At 43.6% G+C, this 22,758-nt stretch overlaps 1 protein-coding gene across 1 annotated transcript in view; it reads left to right on the top strand.

The window, feature by feature from the left end:
• The window catches only part of Ppm1l (protein phosphatase, Mg2+/Mn2+ dependent 1L), a 297,332-nt gene that overhangs the window by 197,099 nt on the left and 77,475 nt on the right, over positions 1 to 22,758 (top strand). The window contains exon 2 of the mRNA XM_052731965.1: positions 7,642 to 7,816. Within this exon, the coding sequence (XP_052587925.1) occupies positions 7,642 to 7,816 (175 nt within the window). The remainder of the gene's footprint in view (positions 1 to 7,641; positions 7,817 to 22,758) is intronic.

The raw sequence follows: 22,758 nt of genomic DNA on the forward strand, positions 1-22,758 counted from the left end.
GTAACCAATGCCACTTATCATTTTTAACATTGGTGCTGTGACTTGGATCATAAATGAAACCTTTTAAAAGGTTCTTCTGTGGGGTTAGAGAGAGGCTTGGGCATTAAAAGCACTTGGTTCTCTCTCTCTCTCTCTCTCTCTCTCTCTCTCTCTCTCTCTCTCTCTCTCTCCCTCCCTCCCTCCCTCCCTCCCTCCCTCCCTCCCTCCCCCCCCCCTCAGATTTATTTTACTTCTATGAGTGCTTGGCCTGAGTGTACATGCTTACATCACATATGTACATGGTTGCTGAGGTCCATAGGAGGGCATCAGATTCCTTGAATCTGGAGTTACAGACAACAGTTTGAGCCACCATGTGGGTGCTGGGACCTGATCCCCAGTCCTCTGCAAGAGCAGTGCCAGACTCTTAGTCTCTCTAGCCACCCACACAGCAGCTTGCAACTGCCTCTAATTCATGTTCCAGGGGATCCGGTCCCCTCTTCTCACCTCCTGGCCACCCAAACACATGTTGTACTCACACAGACAAGCAGGCATGTGTAGGGCGAGAGTGAAGTCCCGAGCAAGTGAAGTTCTGAGTCAATGTGTGTTGTTTGACATGAGCTACGCATGTGTGTAAAAACTAGCAGCTGCAGCTTCCTCCTGGATATTTGAGCCTGAGCCTGCTCACCCACAGAGATCTCCTACCGAGACTAGCTACACACACACACACACACACACACACACACACCGTGACTGTACATAATAAATTGGTACATACGTCTGACCTTTCTTCATGTCCTTGCTGCCCCTACTCAGGACCAAGCCATGCTAGATGTGGCACACACACACACACACACACACACACACACATAAGTTTTCAAAGTACATTTGTCATGATTTTATTGAACTTATATTTAAGTAATTTTAAGATAACATTAATTTTTTAAAAAAAAATATCACTGCACAAAGTATTGGTCTGATTATGGCATTTCCTAAACAAAAATTGTTTTTGAATCCTGCTTCTCTGTCCTCTTTCCCCCAACTTGTGCTCCTTCGACCCCCAGTCTCTTCTGTTGTGATGAACAGTTGAACTTCAGTAAATGTGTTCACACACAGGTCTTTACACTCATCTTTGGATGTTAATTTTATTTAAATTCCTAGGAAAAAAATGACGACTGGATAAAAGGTGTGAATAGTTTTCCGATTTTCATGCCTCGTCTGTTTATTTTCTGTCTGTAAGCGCTGTCTGGTTTATTATTCTCCAGTCTGGTTTATTATTCTCCAGCCAGTGTGGCCGACTGGTCTTCCCATCATCCTTCACGGTTTGGTGATTGTACGTTCACCTTCATTTCCTCCTATCCTATCCTTGCGGTTCCCATCTGCTGGACTGCTTTTCCATCCTCCAGTAAGTGCCTCTTACCTCAAGTGCCTTGACTTGAAGAGTCCAGCAGACCAACCTCTGGTTACTTTTTCCACATTCCCTCCCCCATCTTCATACCTCTCCCTAGAGCCTGTTCAACAGTGAACATGCCTCAGGTACTAAATCAGTTTATTAATTTATCTCAGTTTCCTGCTGTTTTTATATTGCTTTTTAAGTGTTTGTTTTTTCTTCCAGTATTTCATATGCAGTTGGCCCCCACATCAGAATTGCAGGCTCCTCTCTGGGAGAGTTTGCTGTGTCTCCTAGCAGTGACTAGTGCCATGTGCCTTCCTCTTCAGACAGCTAATGAACTGGAGCTGGCTGACTGGCAGGTCTCCTTTGTAAGGGGAATTCCTTCCATCAGAAAACACACTTTACACCCCCAGATCTTTCATCTGCATCAATTGTTTCTTAAAGAACACACCACTGTAATAGTGAGTAGATTTTCACCCAGTGAATAGCATCAGCATTCTACCTGCTGGGTTCCCAGAATTCAGCTCCTTAGTCATTCTACACCTCTTCTGTTGTTATTTTTCCCCTCACAGGGTTCCTTTTATAAGCTCTGCCCTAGCCCTTTGTTCTCTGGAGGACTCCAGGTGGCCTGGGTGGTACAGAACAGCCCATGTGGGTTCTGTGAGGAAGCGCACCTTTCCTGAGCTGCCCTAAGGTTTTAGGTCCTTTCACTCCAGTTCTTCTAGAAGCCACCGTCTGCTCAAATCTTACTGGAGGGAATCTATGACCTCTCTCCCACTTGCATCACCGGGCCTTCACCACCACCACCCAGAGTAAGTTTGACAACCTACTCAGAGCCTTAGATCAGCACAACCCTGAATGCCTAGGAGGTGCTCCAAAGACAACTATCACTGAGATGTACAGTTCTGAGGCACATTCTAATTCTAAAAAAGGGTCCCTAGCAGGAAATTGAATAAGGACATTAAAGAATAGAGATCAAATGGTTATGGAGAGGAAGGCATGAAATAAAGTATCCCACACAGCTTTGAGTGAAGCTTTATCTGCTGCTTGTACAGGGTGGGACTTGGAGTTGAACTGTTACTTTCCTAAAACAAAGGTTGTTAACAGTATTTGAAGACCAAGTGTAGCTCTAGTTCCCAACAGAAGACCAGACTCTTCTTCTGTATCTAGAACTGTGAGGGAAAGAATGTGGGCAGTGAATTGTGAACCGTCAAAGAGTTTTCTCCGAAAGCTATCCCAAAGTACCTATTGCGTGCATATTGTCAAGGTATTAAGCTTTTGTGGTACAAAGTCTGAAACTGTTAGAACATGGTGATGTGTAAGACCCACACCTGTTTTCCACCATACTCAGTGGCTGAGTTCCCTATACCTGTATAAATAGTTGGAAAGCTGGTGGGTACCCTGAGAGGTGTTCATAGAAGATAGAGTGGGCAATACTAACATTGTAGAGCATTGAGCCAAACAGAAGGCCAGGAAGGCACCAAACCAATGACTGTCTCCTTGCACTCAGTGTTTTTTATGAAGAAAAGATGATGAATGCATGGATTGCTTGGGAGAGTACTGCATAAATGAGAGAAACTGGTAATACTGATTATTTTATTGCCTCTGAAATGGTTAAAGTCCTAAGAATAGGCAAATTAGGATTTGGACTTCCAAGGGCATCTGTCATTGATGAAAGAATAGGTAAGTGGGGACTAGAGAGATGGCTCAGGGGTTAAGAGTACTTCCTTCTCTTGTAGAGGACCCAGTTTCTATGCTCAGCACCCATGTGGTGGCTCACAACCATCCATAACTCAGTTCTAGGGCCTCTCTGCTTTCTTCTGACCTCCTCAGGCACCAAGCACTCCTGTGGTGCACATACATACAGGCAGACCAAACACCCATACACAGAAAACAAATAAATCTAAAATGAAATAAAGAATAGATAAGTAATTCCAATTTTTATTTTTTTCCGTTCATTTTTAGAATGTCAGTAAAAATTTTGAATTGAAACTATTCTTTGAATTTTCTTTTATTTATGAGATCATTCCTGTCTCATTTAAAAATATGCTTTGAACATAAGCTCCTGCTTGAACATAAGGGTTAGCTGCCATTTGAATCCATTTAAAGTGTCACTCAGTGTAAAGCGGGTTCTTGAAATATCGTACTGCAATCTAATATTTACCGAGAGTTGTCTCCTTCTGTTCCTCTTATGAATCTTTAGCAAGAGCTTTGCGTGTAAAGTTACAGAGTTGAAGTGCCAAAGTGTAGCCCTAATACCATGAGCTACAGAGACTCTTTCGAGACCTGCAGCATGATTGTAATTAGGAAAGTAAATTTCATTTTAAACACTATCAGGAGGCACAACCAGGAAGAAATAATGCGGTGTGCTTTCAGTAATAAAGAATAGATCAATATTTTAAAATGTGATAAATTATAGAGTCCTTTCCTGTGCCTCATAAATATTCCAGCAAACACAGTTGTTAAAGACAGATGTTGCACTGACTAGCAGGGTAGTGTGTTTAAATATAGTTATTCTGCGGTGTTGGGATGCTGTTTTCTAATGTCAGGAGAAACGTGTTATTAAACTCTAGAATTCAATGTGTTATGCTAATGTACTGCTGAGTCCATTTACATTTTATGGAATAATTTTATTTGTTCTGCACTTGCTGGCTGGCAGAGAAAGTGAGCACTGTTTGGTGATATTTTGAAGCTGTAACATCCTCAGCATCTGATTTAGAGAAATTCAACTGTAAATCTGGAAATAAGTGTTGGACGCTATCGTCAGTGACTCTGTGGTCCAAACATAGTTTGCCCACCACTTCCCAGTGTACCTCCTGGGAAGCCAGTGTCCCTTTCCAGCCAGTTTCCTTCCACAGTAAGTTGTGGTGACATTTAAGAGGAAAGCTATGAAGACTACAAGGAGATTCATTTTAAATGGCAACAGTGGAACCATGAGAACATTCCTGAAATCCAGACAGTAAAAAATGCCTTCTACAGTTAGGATGTATCATGCCCTGTCCCCTCATACCTATGTGCAGGTGTGTGTGCTTCACATGGAAAGGATGTGCCACAGCTGGTGCTTAATAGCTTTGCTTTTAACTACATCAGCACTTCATGATTTCTTCCTGGCCAGTACATAGCACCTGTTGCGTTTTTCCCAAAAGAATATAGATCATCTTATTCTGTAAATGAAGAAGCACCCTGACCTTCTATTGATTCACAGGAAACATGTATGTACGTGTATTTATATTTTAAAGTACACATATTTTGTTTTTGTTTTCTATTGACAGAAATTATATCCACTGTGCAATGGTTAAACCTAAGTAACTGAAAACGCATTACCAGCTGGGTGTGGTGGTGCACACACCTTTGATCCCAGTGCTTGGGAGGCAGAGGCAGGCAGATCTCTGTGAGTTTAAGGCTGAACTTGTCTACACAGCAAGTCCCAGGCCAGCCGGGGATACCGAGGAAGACCCTGTCTCAAAATGAAACCAAACAAATGAGCAAAAATTACCTCACATGGTTTTCCTTTTAGTGATGATCACATCACACACAGCAGCCATGCTCTGCACTTGACAGAATATAATGTGTCATTATTAGTTATGGTCACCCCTCTTTATTGAACTATTGAAACTTACTCCTCCAATCTAATGAGAAGATACTCTTTAAAAAAACAATATCTCACCGGGTGGTGGTGGTGGCTTACACCTTTAACCCCAGCACTCGGGAGGCAGAGCAAGGCGGATCTCTTTGAGTTTGAGGCTAGCCTGTTCTACAGAGGGAGATTCAGGACTGGCACCAAAACTACACAGAGAAACCCTGTCTCAAAAACCAAACCAAACCAAACCAAAATGATACCTCCCACTCCATCCCTCACTACCAGCCCCGGATAACCACCATGTGTTCTAGTTCTAGGAAATCAACTTCTTGGTTTTTTTTTTCTTTTTTCTTTATTTTATTTTTAAAAAATTATTTATTTTACATCCTGGCCACAGTTTCCTCTCTCTCCTCTCCTCCCAGTTCCTCACCCCCATACCCCCTTTTTCCCACCCTCAAATCCCTTCCTCCTTCTCCGTTTCTGTTCAGGACAGGGCAGGTCTCCCATGAGATCAACAAAACATGGCCTATCAAGTTGCAGTAAGACTAAACACCTCCCCATGTGTTAAGGCTGGACAAGGTGACCCAGTTTGAGGAGTGGGGTCCCAAAAGCCAGTAAAAGAGTCGGAGACAGCCCCTACTCCTGCTGTTAGGCGTCCCACAAGAGGACCAAGCTACACAACTGTAACACATAGGCACAGTGCCTTGGCTAGTCCCATGCAGGCTCCCTGGTTGTCAGTTCAGTCCCTGTGAGCCCCTGTGAACACAGGTTAGTTGATTCTGTGAGTTTTCATATGGTGTCCCTTGACCCCTCTGGCTACTACAATCCAGAAATCAACTTCTTAATGTTACATATTTAAGATTTTTAGGATATTTTTCTATGGCTATGAGAAATGTCTTTGGTACTTTAGGTAGGGGTTGCATTGACTACATAGATCACTTTGGGTAGGGATTATGTTGAATCTATGGATGGCTTTGTCTAATAATAATATTCTTCTAGTTCAGGAATGTGAGGGATTTTCATTTATTTTTTGGTCCATACTTTAGAATATTTCACAATTAATAGTTGTACAGGACTTAGAATATAAACTATGTAGACAGGTCTTTGCTTTATTCTTAGCCCAAACCAGATTGATCATTATTAACAAGATCTTTGAAATTCCTTAGTGGCTACAGATACAATTTTTTTTTTGGTGTATCTGTTTGTTTTTGACTCAGTTTCATGTAGCCCACAATGGCCTTGAACTTACTGTTATAGCAGGATGACCTTGTACTGGATTTTCAGGTGTGAACCACCAAGCACATCCTAGTTTTGACCTTCATTTATTGGATTATTAACTTCAGACATTATGTGGATGAAACAGGAGTGAAATATAAGGAGATGTCGGACTTGACTCTCTCCAGAGATACGATTTAGGAATTACAGCATTCCTCTGGTTCATACATATCACTGTGCCATTTAATGTCTCCCATAAAGTAAGGCTTAACCATCATAATGATTCTCAACTGGGAGGGAGAAAGAGTGTTCAATCACTCATTCTACCAAAAGAACCCATCAGAATCTTCAGGAAGGCCTTCTTCAAAGTGTGTCTTCCCTCCAGTCCCCAGCGGGAGTGTGCCTAGCTGGTTGAGACTCTCTGCATGTAATTTATTATGTTACTAGTGGAGAAGTGTTATGCAGCAGATGTAGAAGCAAACAGACAAAAGGAGCAAATTGACATAATAATAATAATAATAATAATAATAATAATAATAGTATATATAAAGGTTACAACAAGTAAGTAGCAAACAGTTGCCTTTTTTAGGGTAAGGGGCATTTTTTTTTAGTCTCTTTTTATTTTCTAAGTAAGCTTTTATGTTTTTGCTTGCTTTATCTATCTATCTATCTATCTATCTATCTATCTATCTATCTATCTATCTATCACTTATTTAGTGTGAGGATTAAACCTAAGACCCAGAGAGCAAGTACTCTACCACTGAGTTGCATTGCCAGCCTAGATCCCTCTTTTTATGTATCCCAGTACTTCATCTTGAGTCTTAGCAGAAGTTTCTTCTTTCTACTCACTTCCTAAGAGTTCTTCTGAGCATTGGTGGGTGGAGACCCGCAACACACAGTAGTGACGTATGGACCGCACAGGAGGGAAGTGTCTTCTATGGGTGGAGACAACACACAGTAGTGACGTATGGACCGCACAGGAGGGAAGTGTCTTCTGTGGGTGGAGACCAGCAACACACAGTAGTGACATATGGACCGCACAAGAGGGAAGTGTCTTCTGTGGGTGGAGACCAGCAACACACAGTAGTGACGTATGGACCGCACAGGAGGGAAGTGTCTTCTGTAGGTGGAGACCCGCAGTGTACAATGGAGATGTGCACTACAGAGGATGCACATGTCTTTTGCAGATGTGTGCCAGAAAAATGATCATGACGCAGCCTTTCTGAATTTGTTGGAATTGAAAGTCTAAGTACTAACCCTGTGAACATGCAACCCATCATCTTTCGTGCCTTTAAACTAGATAGAACCCTCATAGTGGTCTGGGGTCTGACAGTGTGAAGATCCATCTTACTGCAAAAGTCACAGTGACAAGGGCGTGTGTGTCTGGAGCTTGGATCCACAGAGTTCTCTCTGTCACCTGAGGGTAAATGAAAAGCCTAAGATGAGAAGTATAATGGAGTTCTCTGTTTATCTACAGACTGCAGCGGAATATGTAAAATCCCGACTCCCGGAGGCCCTCAAGCAGCATCTTCAGGATTATGAGAAGGACAAAGAAAACAGTGTTCTGTCTTACCAGACCATCCTGGAGCAGCAGATCTTGTCAATTGACCGAGAAATGCTGGAAAAGTTGACGGTGTCCTATGATGAAGCAGGTATGTTGGTTATTAATACACACACACACACACACACACACACCCCACAGAACTCCTAGACCTGGACTAAATCTGGCTGTTTTTCTGAAGTAGGTGATGAAGGGCAAACTGGACTCGTGCTATACCAGTTACTGGCGAGTTTCTTCTCCGCTGTTCTAGTGTCAAAACCGTTCCGGGCGGTGGCGCTCACATGTCAAGTCCCCGTAGCTTTTGCTCCCTGTAAGTGGCGTGTTTCTGGCTGTTTACCAGCTGTCCTGCTGTCATCCTAATCTTGTGCGGTCGCTTCGGTCTTGGATAGCAGGGGGAACCCTTTACGTCAGTAATCGGACGGCTCTATTTCATCTGGGTGATTTCCTTTTAATATCAGAGATTGTGTTTTCCCAAGGGGTACTTGATTAACCCCTTCTGTGTTTCAGCTGGATTCGGCTTTCTTTTCTTCAACCATTCAAATGTTATCTGTTCTCTGATCCCACAGCAGACGTTTAGTTGACTGTATACCCTTTATCCCCTCCATTGGAACTTACCAGTAAAGCCATGGACAGACTCCCTAATCATGCCATTTTTTTATCACTATATAGTCTATAAGCTAGTTTTATGGAAACCGAGTGCAATATTATTTAGACTTGTTGAAACCTTTAGTAAAATGGAATTTAAGGCTGGGGTGTGGCTCTGTTAGTAGAGTGCTTGCCTAGTATCCTAATTTGTTTCCCATTGGTGTGATAAAATACTGACCAGAAACGACTTGGGAAGGAGAAGGTTTATTTCATCTTACACTCCCAGGTCGCGCCCATCACTGAGGGATGTCTAGGCAGAAACTCAAGGCAGGAACTGAAACAGAGACCGTAGAAGAATACTGCTTACTGGCTTGCTCCCCATGGCTTGCTCAACCTGCTTTCTTGTCCAACCCAGGACCTTGTCAGGGGTGGTACCATGTGCTGAGTACACACACACACACACACACACACACACACACACACAGACACATCAACCATAAATTAATTAAAAAATAAAGTGCCACAAACATGCCGCTGGCCAATCTGAAGGAGGCAGATCCTCATTTAAGGTTTCCTCTTTCCAGGTGACTCTAGTTTGAGTCAGGCTGACAGACCAGCACACCCAGCATGCACCTGACTCTGGGTTTGATCCCCTGCACCACATCAACTCAGAGCCTTGTGCATCAGACAGGCCTGTGGCATGTTCAGACATGTGCATACGCTTGACCTTGTCCTTTAGAGACAAATCCTTCAGTGCAGAATTCATCAGTGAGCAGTGGAAATAAATAAACACAGGCTTGAGAGTTCAAGGGTCCAAGTTTCTAGGCTTAGTGCTGATGAGATCTTTACAACATTAATCTCTTAGCACCTCTGTTTTTCATTTCATATAATTGAGCTGATATTCCCTTCGGTTGTTCTCATAATAAAGGATATGATGTTGGATCATGAGGTCCTTAGAAATCATATGGCTGATTAATGACACTAATGCTGCATAGGGACAGATTTGGATCTTGCCAATCTCTCAGACCATGTTAAGGTGTTCTTAGGGCCCTTTTGCTTGGGAGACAGAAAGTTTTTGGAAGCTCTGAGAAACTAAGCAGCATCTGTGGAACTCACAGCGTGAGCTCTGCCTGCCTTCGGTCATTGCTGTCTGTCCGAGCAGGATGGCAGGACTGGTGGAGGCTGGATACAGGCAGATGAATAAATGACACTCTTTGCTGTAAACCACAAGGTCCCTGCCTCCTCCTCTGTAGCTCATGCTCTACTGATTTAACTAAAGTAAGACGAGACAAATAGGAAAAGGTATTGCTAATCAGAAGAAAGCTATTACGTCGTAAAAGAAGGGTCCAGGCTAGAAGCGAACAGCGTCCAGTACTGGGAGATAACCACCCCACACTAAGATCCTCATTGGCTTCGGTATTTGGCCTCTTCCCGTGCTGTCTTTGCTTCTGCTTTCTCACATTTTAAATTCCACTATCCCAGTGTTAGGAAGGAGTGGGCTGTTGGTTAAGAATGGCCTGGTGTCTGGAGAGGTCAGTTTGTCCCTACTGCTCATCCACTGCAGTGTCAGCCTGAGTGACTTGATGGCGGTTATCACCATCTGTGGCTTCCAAGTGTGTAAAATATAATTAATGGGGGTGGGGGATGGGGATCCTTCAACATTGTCTACAGCATTGGCTCAGAACCTTTTCTCCTCCCTTGCTCCTGCCTTTAAAAAACAAAAAACAAAACTGTTTTCCTCTCTTTTCCTTTAAATACAAGAAACTTAAAACCTTGTTTACTCACAGTCCAAATATCCAATATCCAGCAACCTGACATTCATCAAAGAAATGGGAAATAAGCAAGAACTATGTGTGCAAAGCCAGGCTTGGTAGAACGACCTATAATCCCAGTACTCTAGAAGTGGGGGCAGGAGAGCGGAAACTCAAGGTGACCCTCTGCAACGTAGTGAATTTGAGGCTAGCCTGAGCTATAAGAGACCTTGTCTCAAAACCAGGGGAAACAAATGAAGCTGCTTCCAGACCACGTCACAGAACTTACAGACACGACAAGGACAGCAGAGGTTCCAGTCTCACCTGGAACCTACACGCTGTTATTTGATGGAGCGCTGAAGTCATTTCCTAGCATACTGGACAATGACAGGTCCAAGATGAAGGTGTCAGCAGACTCAGGGTCAGGAATTGCGTCATTGTAAAACAGTCGTTCGTTGCCTGTAACTTGCCGTGCTGGAAGGGCTGAGTGAATCTTCCTGAAGCCCCTGTTATAAGGACACCAGCCTTCCTCCAGAGGGTCCTGCCCTCCTGGCCCACTCGCCTTTCGAGTGGCATCCCTGTGGGAACAAGGTTTTACTAAGTTACTCAGACTTCCATGGCTGTCACATGAGAGCAGCCCTTTCCAAATGGGTGAGCTTTAGCTTCCTTTGCAGAGGCTTCTGCGTGGTTGACTTTGGCCGTGGCTGGGGGCCTGCCATAGGGCAGATATCCTGACAGCAAAAGCACACGGCGGAGTGGAGTTGCTCACTTCATGGTGTCTAGGAAGCAGACAGAGATGAGAAGGGCCCTGGGGACCGTTTCCCTTACCTTCTTTCTAATAATGCCATGAACCCATTGATGGGTCAACACATTGTTGGATCAGAGCCATCATGGCCCAGTTACAACTATCAGAACCATCAGCTGAGGACCAGGCCTTCAACCCATAAAGCTTTGCAGGGAGGGGAGTCTTCGTATCCAGGTCATCACAGGATTCAACATGGGGATGAAAAAATAACATATGGACTGTAGCACTGGGTTAGGATTGTCATTTGAATGGCGTAGATTTTGATGACTATAGGAATAACAAAGTTCTAGGATAAGTTGGCACTGAGATTAGAAACAAAAGATACAGATTCTGTTCCTAAATCTGCGGCCAACCAGATTTGTGCCTTCAAGTAACTGAAGCCCATTTTCCTATAAGTTGAGAGCATGAATATAATCTCATAGATACCCTTTAGTTCTGAAATGATGCTTCTGGAATCCTGAGGCTGGAGAGTTTGGGGAGCTGTGATTTCTGAAGGCTACACGTGGATACAAACCTCTCTCACTGCCAGTGTCATTTGTGTCTCATACCCGAGTAAAAGGAGACAACCCCACAGTGTTTCCTGTAGTTGCCCATGAACACGCAAACAATTGGTGATGGATGGGGAGTGAGACTGACTTTATGATTCAAACAAAAGCAGATTTTGCAGCTTTGCATGTCGATCCATGGCCACAATCCACCAATTAGGAGATGGAGCAGGAGGATCAGAGGGCCAGCCTGGACTGCTAGAGACTCTGTCTCAAAAAAATCCCAAATCAAACATAGGAAAGCCACCGGGCTTTTGGAAGAAAACAGTCTGAGATCTGTCCATTCATGGGTTCTCATTGAGGTGGTTTAGATGGTATCATTAGCATTTATCAATGCTAAACAAAATCCAGAGTAAGAAGTGAGATATGGTTTGTTTTTTATCTGTTACTGCTTTTGTTTAAATTGAAGTACATGTTCGCACATTTCAACATATTGGAGTTAGCATAGAGAAATTTCCAAGGTGGGAAAGCAATGACCTGATTTGTGAAAACAACTGAAATGGCATTTCACTATCTGAGGAAGCACCCCTGACCTGCTGTTCACTGCCACAGTGGGCAGGAGAGAAGCTTTCTGCGCGTTGCTCTTAGACTAATGTATTATTAATGCTTCTATAAGTGACCTTACATTCTGTTTTTAATTGTCTTGTGTGCTTGTGCATGAATGAATAACTTATGGTTTTTTTTTTTTTTTTTTGCTAAAGATATAGTAGTATGGTTTATCGTTCTCTGTGTGGGAGGATTTGTGAGGAGAGTGGGGTGACTGAGCCTGTTATGGGCTCAAGAGCCCTAAGCCTGGAGCGGGAGTCTCGAAAAATGGGAGCAGAGATGTGAGATTTTCTTTCATCTAGCAGGATGCCCAGTGGTTGCATCTTACCCCACATTGCCTTGAGACAGCAGCTTCCTGGACTGCTGCTAAGCTCTCCACTTCTGAGCTCTCTTCTCAGACCAGCAAGGGTCTTTATTTCTAGTCTTACAGTTCCCTGGAAACTCAGCTTCACATTGAGTGCGGAATCGGCCATGTAGAGAGAACGCTTGGGAAAGGAGGGAGTTCTGGCAGCTGCGGGTTGTGTTAACCTGAGCCCTCCCGTAAAGCGGCCGCCCGCAGATTCCTTTACAGGTACCAGGCAGTCACACAGCTTCCCCGGAAGAGGGGAGGACGGGGAAGCAGCAGCAATGTTTCCGTCTTTGCCCTGTGATTCCTGGTGCAGCTTTACTTTAGAAATGCCTGGGGCAGGGCCTGAGTGAGACTCCAGAGGAGACACTCCAGATGCCGCGGGTGTGCTTTTAAAGGGGAAGAGAAACATGCCATTAGCAACTGGAGTAGCTGAAGGTCCCCCCATTGAGATCACCTTATTCCCCTAGAGACAGATGATACCTGAGAGCTACAGCTGTTTTAACTGAGCCATTAGTGTCAGAGTAATCAGTGGTCGAGAAGGAAAGCCATTTCCTGTCACAGGGAAAAACTGCACACCCAGAAACCCGAACCCTGAAGGAGAGTGTGAATTATTTAGGGCCTTCCAGGTTTTCTAAGAGCATCTTAGAAAGTGCAGTGACAGCCCTTTGCAAGAAGTCCTTCACTCTGACAGACCGACTTTCTCCGTGTGTTTCTCCAGCAGGCCCTGAGGGAGGAGGGAACACTGAGACTTCCTTGCGTTTATCTCCCATCAGTCTTTCTAGGGTTGAAAAGCTGTCTTCTCAGGGACTCCCTGACAGGAACTGGAGGGTCTGGAAGGAAGAGAGAAACTGGGACCCAAAAGGGACTTTGAAAGGGAGGCTCGGTCCTGACTGGGCTACCAGCTTCTGGTTCTGTCCAAGGTTCAAAATCTGACCTACTTTTCTATTCTAAGAGTAATAGGAATACATTTTGGGACATTCTTAAAATAGGGAAAATGGAGGAGAAGAAGAAAATGTTTTAATCTTACCATTTAATACCTTTAGTGCATTTCCTTCTAGTCATCTTTCTCTGCTGAGTTTTAGTTACTTATGCCTGATTTTACATCTTTTCACAAAATTTAACACTGAACTTATTTCATCCTGCACTTATAAACTGCCAATAATTGTTGGTATCCTGTTGGGTAACTATATCACAGGCACTATGCCTGTGTCTCTTTAGTGTTTTTTTCTTAATTCATATTTCAATTCTCATCCCCATATAGAACACCTGAATTTGGTTATCTGTAGCTGAAGTTTTCCTGTGTCCCGGCCTGCCAGCAGTCAGGACAAATCTCTCCCACTCGCGTCCCCCAAGTAAACACACAGAGACTTATATTACTTATAAACTCTATGGCCGTGGCAGGTTGCTTGCTATCTGTTCTTATATCTTAAATTAACCCATTTCTATAAATCTATACCTTGCCATGTGGCTTGTGGCTTACCGTTAACTTACATCATGCTTCTCCTCATGGCGGCTAGTAGCGTCTCTCTGCCTCAGCTTCCCACTTTCCAGAATTCTCCTCTCTCCTTGTCCAACCTATACTTCCTGCCTTGCTACTGGCCAATCAGCACTTTATTTATCAATCAATCATCCACAGCAGTTATCTTTTATCCAGAAGAAAATATGAATGGTAGTATGATTGACAGATACATAAAGACTTTTTATTGTAACCAGATGTCTTAGTTAGGTTTTTATTGCTGTGAAGAGACACCATGACCACAGCAACTCTTATTAAAACAAAAAAACAAAAAAAAACAAACAAAAAACATTTAATTGGGGTGGCTCATTTACAGTTTCAGATCTTCAGTCTATTATGATCATGACAGGGAGCATGGCAGCGTGCAGGCAGACATGGTGCTGGAGCTGAGGGTGCTGCGTCTTGCAGGCAACAGGAAGTTGACTGAGTGTCACACTGAGGGAAGCTTGAGAAAAGGAGACCTCAAAGCCCACCCCCATAGTGACACACTTCCTCCAACAAGGCCACACCTCCTTATAGTGCCACTCCCTATGGGGGCCATTTTCTTTCAAACCACCACCACACTGATTATTAGCCATATGAAAGGAATGGGGAAAATAGGTAGCCATTATTCACTTATAAACCAAGAACTTTCTGGCCAATACTTCTTACCCCCACCCCCACCCCTCTGCCCAAGTGCTAAGGACCAGACCCAGGGCCTCAAGCTTACAAGGCAAGTACTTTACCAGTTGAGCTATGTATCAGGCACCTAATTCCAGTTTTTAAGCACAGCCAATTTGTTTTTGTTTTTGTTTGTTTCATTTTTTCTTTATATCAAGGATTTTAAACAACTGAATCTTTTCTTTTTTTCTTTTTTGGTGGTGGTGGTGTGGAACAATAGCTAAACTTTCCTACCTATGAAATAGGAACTGTGTAGGAAAGTACCTACACAGGTGATTCCATGGTGAGACATTGAGTCTGTGCTTGGCTCCTCCGCTGTGAAACTGCAGTCTTGGTTTCTTAAGACTCTTCCAGCCTTAACAATGGGTGACTGTGTCTCCCCCGTAAACACTGACCACATGAGCACCTGAGTCAGGGCATGACAGACCACGAGAGAAACATCCAGATGACCATATGGTCCTTCACTCGGGATAAAGAGTATTTGCCTGAGTGTGTGTGTGCTGTGTGTGTTTGGTGTGTGTGCACTCACACACACACACACATGCTTTTATACACATGTGGTGGTAGGAAGCCCCAGAACAACAGTTGGCAGAAACAGGAAAGAAAGCACCGTGGAACTGGTACTCCAGGGGCCAGTAAATGGGTGGAGGAGGAAGAATTGGGTTTGGGAAGGTCTGAGTCAATAAATCAGAAAAGCATTTGAACAGTTCAGTCTGAACTTTAGTGTCGGCTGCATTTTTTTTTGTTTGTTTTGTTTTTTTTTGTTTTTCGAGACAGGGTTTCTCTGTGTAGCTTTGCGCCTTTCCTGGGACTCACTTGGTAGCCCAGGCTGGCCTCGAACTCACAGAGATCCACCTGCCTCTGCCTCCCGAGTGCTGGGATTAAAGGCTTGCGCCACCACTGCCCGGCTTGTCGGCTGCATTTTAAAGGCAGGCTTTGGTGATGTTTTCTTCCTCGTTACTTCTGTGGTGCTGAGCCATTGCCTTATAGATCTGTTCTTATCCTCTGCCATGTCGCCACCAACCACGTTCTAAGTGTTGCTCTCTAACTAATTTTAATGAGTTTGATTAGATTGCATTAATATGTGATCAGCATTGCCTGTTCGCTTATGAAATTCCCAACATAGAAAAATTATAATTCCAGCTGAATCTTGCAAAAGTGGTCTGATTAGGCAGTTATGGAAAGAAGAAAATCAATTTACATGTTTTCAATTGCTTCGTGGTCTTTAAAATAGAAGGCTTCAATCCACTCTGAAGATATATTAGTGCAGTTTTTACGTAGAGCAAAATGAGAATTTAAAATTTCAACAGATTCTGCCGAGTAAACTGCCACAGGTTAAGACTCAAATTTAGACTATCAGGAGATGTCACCTCTGGTGATTACGACACTTGGGCTAGAGCTGTGTTTATCTTCCTAATCAAGTGTCATTGTTTGCCACAAGAGAAGTAGAGCTGCTACCTGTCTCTGGAGTCGTATTTGATGATGAGGACTAAGGAAAACGTATACACATCAAAGCAAATACTCAGACCAGCTGATTCCCACAGCATGGCTGGTGCCATCTACAGCAGAATGCTTTCCTCTCCGTCTCTCTCTTTCTGTGCTCCTAGGCGTCTCTAGCGAACAGTCTGTGGGCTTACTGCAAGGCCTATTACACATATTAAAGTGATCCAAGTTAATAATGAGCCCTTTACTTTATAGAGAAAAATAAGGTGATTTTTGAAATGATAGGATGTCTCATATATGGACTGTCCTTACTGTATGAGAGGCAAACAAATGCATCCTCAGCCTGACTTTTTGACTTTGAACATCTGTAACTGTGCTGCCAGTGAAGTCATTTGTGAGGTGTTGAGTTCGGTCTCTGGGATCTACTGAACACTCGGGATCTCACTTGGCAAATTGCCCTGTGAGATACATTGTTTTCCAGCCGCCATCTTGAAATTCAGGAGGAATTCATTATGTTTATTTCATTAATTAATGTCCTGTCTCTACTGTGTGGCTTAGGCCATTTCTGATGAGGCTGGTGTGATGGAGAGTTTTTGTCGTGTGTACCCTTGAGAAGCTGCTGAATGCGCTTTTATAATCCTGTAGTCATCGATCCAAGGGGAGCTGACAAACACCAGAGAAATTGCTGGGAACCACTGTTCGCTCATACTGACATTTACTGTGTACCAGGTTCTAGCCAGGTGCTGGGTCTGAGTGGGGGAAGGACAGGTGAGCTAGAAGAATTTGTCTGAATTTAGTGCTAATCTTTGCTGTCGGTATGAACCATTCTTTACAATGTGCTTCCTCCCTGCCAGAGCTCAGTTCATTTCATTATAGAAAGAAGTAGCACAAATTACCTTTTTTATTATGTATAACTGATGTGTTTCCTAAAAGTATGATTTTCCCACAGTTAATAATAATGATATTGTAAAACAGAAAATCAGAGCCATAAAAAACCAAGTAAATGTGCTAACCGCAAAGAACAATGCAAATGCAGCACAAATGTCATACATAATGCACTGTAATGAGTCACCGAATTTCTCCTCAGCTCTTTGACGGCTCGGGCAAAAGGAGGAACTTAACAAATTACACAATTCTGTTTAAGAAGCAGAATGGAGCTGCTTCTTTTTTCTTTTTCTTTTTTTTTTCTTTTAAAATTTTGAGACAGGATTTCTCTGTGTAGCCCTGGCTGTCCTGGAACTCACTTTATAGACCAGGCTGGCTTTGAACTCACAGAGATCCACCTGCCTCTGCCTCCTGAGTGCTGGGATTTCACCTGGGTTCCCCAGAAGCAGAACCTGAAACAAATAGCTTTAGAGTTGACTCAGGAGTGTGATCCTGGGGAACAGGAACTGGGGAGGGGGGCGGTATTGGATCTGAAGCAGGAACTGGGGAACACTTGTGGAGTTAGTTGGGTTCCCTTGGCAGCTGCTGCTTAAGTAGGACTACATTCTTAGGAAGCTTATGGATCACACCCGGAGTCACTGAGCCACTTTCCCATCCCCACATTGGCCAGGGCCACACGTCACTCATGTCCCTTTACTCTTGGTTTGGCTCTGCTCATGTGCTGCATGGTTCCGTGGGTGTCCGAGTAATTCCTGGGCAAAAAGCAAATGATAAAGGGTTCTAGACCAAGGCTGCGTCTAGGCTCAGGTGGTCCCCTTGCTAGCAGTTAATTAAAAGGTAAGACCAGGAGAATGGGAGACAATGGATAGGCAGTGTCCCAGACCAGCACAGAAGGTGGAATCTTTTACCAAATGCACGTGAGTTCATCTTATGGTCATTTCCTGCTTTAGCCATCTATAAAGGCTTGGATGACTTGCTGGGTTTTTTATATTTTCTGCACAACCTGTAGACATGCACAATAAAGTGCTCACTGAAGGATTATCCCAGCTGCCCCATATGATGGTCTAACTCAGCCTAAACAAGCCAGATAGACTGTTGAACCTACTTCCTAATGGTAGTTGGGGCCACCTCTCCAGAAGCAGGAATGATAAAAAACCCTAGGTAGAAACACAATAGGCAATTTGGAGATAGGGGTCTCAATTTATGTCCTTGACCATAAACCAGAAATGCCCTAAGTCCTGTCCTGGCTGATAGCCAGAAATATTTGGGAGCTATTGTTAATCCCAAAGATTTGAGGAGAAAGACCACCAACCCAAGTCATCATGACCAAATTAATTGGAGCAAGCAATTAAATTTTTTAATGTTTTTTTTTTTTTTTTTTTTTTTTTTTGAGACAGGGTTTCTCTATGTAGCTTTGGAGCCTATCCTGGAATTCACTCTGTAGATCAGGCTGACCTCAAACTCACAGAGATCCTCCTGCCTCTGCCTCCAGAGTGCTGGGATTAAAAGTGTGTGCCACCATGCCTGGCTGAAGCAAGCAATTAATTAAAGCAAGCTTTTTTATTTATGTACACAGGCCGCCTCCCCCTAAGTCATGGTTCAAGAGGCCAGCATTGGATGTGAGGAAGACAAGGTTTTTAAAGTTCAGGGTTAGGGGGTTTCCAAGTGGAGGATTTGGCAGACAAAATAGTTGGGTTACAGGAGCAGATCAAAAGCTTAACAAGTTAGTCATAAAGACCTCCTGAAACAAAGGCATGATTGCAAAGTGGTCATAATGAGGTAGTCATAACAATAGGTAGTCATAACAACCTTTTGAAACAAAGGTAGGGTTGCATGATGACTATAATAACTTATTGAAACAAGACATGGTTGCTGTTTCCTGGAACAGGCAGTACAGAACCATTTGTAGTTCAGGTTACAGGTGGGGCACACCCCAATCCTTCAGAAACAGAGGTTTAATCATAAACAGGAATGAACCTAGTTTGTCTTTACTATAAGATGGCTTTTAAGCCTAAGTGGAGGCAGACTGGTTCTTCACTATAATTCCTGGTCAGGTTCCTAAATGATTTTAGGGTTCCCTCTTTAGAGGGGGGAATGTTATAGCAGCTTTGATCAGGACTCTACGGAGTTCCATTAGGGAAAGTTATTTCTCTGGCCTTGGTAGGTGAGGGTAGCATTCCAAGCGACCCAAAATATGGGTTAGCCCAGTTGGACCACCCCTACAAAGGCAGATTAACCATAAGCCATGCTAAAGAGAAGGAATAAGTGTCCTTTATTGAGATAATGCACTTTTCTTTCCCAGAATTCTCATGCCCTCATGTAGCTGCCACAAGCCTCCGGGAAGTTCTGCTGGGTCTGTCTGCCTTTCTGATTCTCGACTGAGGACTATGTGACATTTCTTCTTTGTCTTTCTTCTCCTCTGGCTCTTTCAGGTGCTAGCCAGAGCCTAAGTATTCTTCTCCTCGTGCTGTGGGCTTCTTACTGTTTCTCTGAAGCCCTTTGCCCCTGTTTTTGCTGTACAGTGGCTTGTCTGCCTTGCTGAACTCCTATCAAGTGGTGTGGCTGGCCCTCCCCTCTCTCTGCTCCACCTGCTCCTTAAGGTCCTTTCCATGTATGACATGTCCCTGCAATAAACTATTTTTTAAAAGGTGCTCAAATACATCTATAGAAAATCTTACATACAGCAGAATGCGAAAGAGGCAGGTGTTTTTTTGTTTGATGTAACAGCTCGGCAGGGCAGCTACCAGCTCAAACCAAAAACACTTGGCTAATCACTTCTATGATCAATGAATTCAGGTAGCTGGGCTCTTCCATCTTAATGACACAGTGAGCTGTGGCTTACAGCTTAGGCATGTGTTCTCATATGTGTGTGAAAAAGAAGTGGTCCCCTATCAGAAATTCTTAGAAGCCACTCTAGATGGGAGAACTATGAAAAGATTAGCTTTTCTTTTTGATGACAGTATATTGCTTAACTTCATTATGTATATTTTCTGTCCTTTGTTTTGTTTTAAATGAAAGTTAACAAAATCTTCCTGGTGGATAGGGAGTAGAGAAAGCCTTGAGTGATTAAGTTCTGAGTGAAGGTGTATCTTAACATGAGCACAGCCTTTTGAGGACTCCAAGATGAGTTAGCCCATGGTAAAGGAGCAGATCTGTTGCCCATATGTGCCAGGCTCAAGAGGAACTTCCTTGGGAGTCCGGATGAGTGCTTATGAATGACTGATCAATGTGAGCAAAGACAGCAACTGTGGCCTCCTCCTCCAGGATGTTCACAGACTGAGTGAGCCTGCTCACCCACGGAGACTTCTCCTGGCCAACCCCTCCCCTGGACTGCACCCGACAAACACCGGAGATGGCAGGTTGGGGTGGTATTGATGAGGGAACCACACCAGATCCCAGCTTCACCGTACCATTGTCTGTGTGTCTGTCTTTCTTCATTCCCTGACCTGTTCTTCTCAGGGCTCTCTCCTGAGCTACAGCCGGACGGACCCTCAGTGTTTTCGTAGTGAAGCCAGGCAGTGCAGTAAAAGCAAATAAAATGAAATAAAAAATGGATTTGAAGTTCAGGCTAGCTTTGTAATGATTCCTTATGATATAAAACCTTAAAGAGCTTTTGATGAGAAGTAAAGATAATGTTTAGAAAATAGTGGCTATGTACTATAAATACTGAGCATCTTTCACTTAGCGCTGCATGATGTCACAGCATAATACACAAGGTTGGTTTTTTTTTTTTTTTTTTTTTTTTTTTAGTCATTCTCTTCACAGTAGATCAGATTACTTATATTTTACGAGAAGTAAATTAACTTCCTGCCCAGGGCACAAGGAGACCAACAAATACTGGTTCTTACCTATTTTATTGTCCTTCCTTATTCTTCCTAGGTGGGAAAACTGTTCTTTAAGTTAAGCGTCTTTGTCTTGTTTCCATGTTTTCATTTTGTTTGCTTTTACCCTTTTTAGTACCAGATGATAATTTGTTTGTTCCACCACAAATTGCACTAAGACGTAGCATCTTAGGACTTCACAGCTTCCGAGGTCTGAGTCTGGGTTTGTTCCCCTTGAGGTTGCAATCAAGCTGTTAGCCAGGCCAGTGTCTGAAGAGCTGAACGGGATCTTAAGTGTTTTTTTTTTCTTTGAAAGATTTATTTATTTTATTTTGAGTATGTGTCTTTTGCATGGATGGATAGATGTGCATCCTGTGTGTGTGTGCCTAGTGTTTGCAGAGGCCAGCAGAGGGAGTAAAATCTCCTGGAACTGGAGTTACAGGCAGTTTGTGAGCCACCCTGTGTGCTGGGAACCCAACTTGGGTCCTCTGCAGGAGCAGCAAGTGCTCTTAACCAAGGAGGCACTGCAGCCCCATGAAGGATAGGTTTTCCCGGGCACTGTATTTAATGCTTCCAGAGTAAGACACTTTTCTCTGGAGGTCAGGTCTCTAACTTCTTTCTCTCTTCTTCCCACTCCTTTATTTTTCTTTCCTTTATATAAGATTTATTATGCTTTTATTAAGTCTGATGATTTGTTCTTTTGATTTTTAAAACAGATCCGGAGAATGACTCCGTGAACTCTGTGTGTAACTTTCCATATTTGACCCAGCAGTGGCCCCCAGTGGAAAAGTTTTTTTAATTTCTGGGCTCCTTTGGCTGTTTTATAGGGAGCGGGTTGAAAAGTGAAGTCCTCCACTTTGTGTGGTTTACCTGTCTTGGCTTGTCTGCTTGTTTTCCCTGTGGGAGCCACAGTGAAAGGACAGTACAGCTGGGGGGAGCTTGTAGCCTTCCTTTGCTTTTAGCAACGACTTGGTTGTTGTTAGGTTTAAACAGTTGTTTTGAGGAAGACATTTGAGAGGATGCATATTTATTTTACTTTTAGAATTTGCTTTCTGAACGTTCTGAAGAAATCCAACCTGAGATTTGGCACTAAGGAGCAAAAGGAAATGCAAATGGCTTCGCAGTTAGAGACTTGAATTTTGTGCCCAGTGCTCAGCTTATGAAAATAGTGACCCACATTAAACAGAAGCTCATCGCTGTGTCTTTGCAGACAAGGTTGTGTCTTAAAATCACACCTGAGCATGGGGGCTGGGGGGTAAGGTTCTTGAGCCAAGGGCAGTTTATCTGTGGCTAAATCATTGAGGAATGTGACTGACCCCCCCTTCCACGGTAATTCTGCCTGTAGTTCCTCAGGGAGGGGTGGAACCTTGGTAGGCCTTCCCCATCCCGGAAGGATTGTTGGCCAAAGTGATAGATAAGCTTGTGAAGGTAATCACAGCTGCCAAGTTCATGACTGCAACAGTTATTTCATGAAATTGCATGCCTCTTCACGGCATACTTCCTCTTCTTACATTCTTCCCAAACCCGCCTCCTTCATTTTCCTTGAGGCTTGTGGGGAATGATACAAATGTCTCCTATAGGACTCAGCTCTGAACAACCATTTATTCTCATCTCCTTGACCCATTGTGAGTCTCTGTGTTCATTGCCATATGCTGCCAAAAGAAGCCTCCCTAATCAAAGTGGAGCATACCACTAACCCTAGGTGTGAGTGGAAATACCAGAAAGCAAATTGACAGCATGTCCATGTAGCAAAACATCAGAGTCTGCTCCACTTGGTCCCTACCCCAGGGCCCATGACCTCCCTAGCCACGGTCTTTTGACCAAGTTTATGCTACAAGGCCTGATTTCCCTCTCATGGGACTGGCCTCAAGTCCAATTGAAAAGTGGTTGGTCATCCCGTGACAATTGCTCTACTTTTGAACCAATGGGCCCAGCCTGGCTGTTAGGCTGGTATTGTGGGTCCACAGCTGGGTAAGACTTAAGACAGTTGACCCTGCTCCCCAGAACTATGAAAGCTAGTCAACAGGGAGGAAGCTCCAAGCTGGAAGAAATTCCAACTTAATTTCTTTATGTCAAGCAATCTTAATTAAATGCAGCGGAGCATGCACATGTGTACACATGTGCACG

The sequence above is a fragment of the Peromyscus californicus genome, unplaced genomic scaffold (genome assembly GCF_007827085.1).
Source record: "Peromyscus californicus insignis strain IS unplaced genomic scaffold, ASM782708v3 Scaffold_9__1_contigs__length_137607984, whole genome shotgun sequence".
NCBI classification, from domain to species: Eukaryota; Metazoa; Chordata; class Mammalia; order Rodentia; family Cricetidae; genus Peromyscus; species Peromyscus californicus.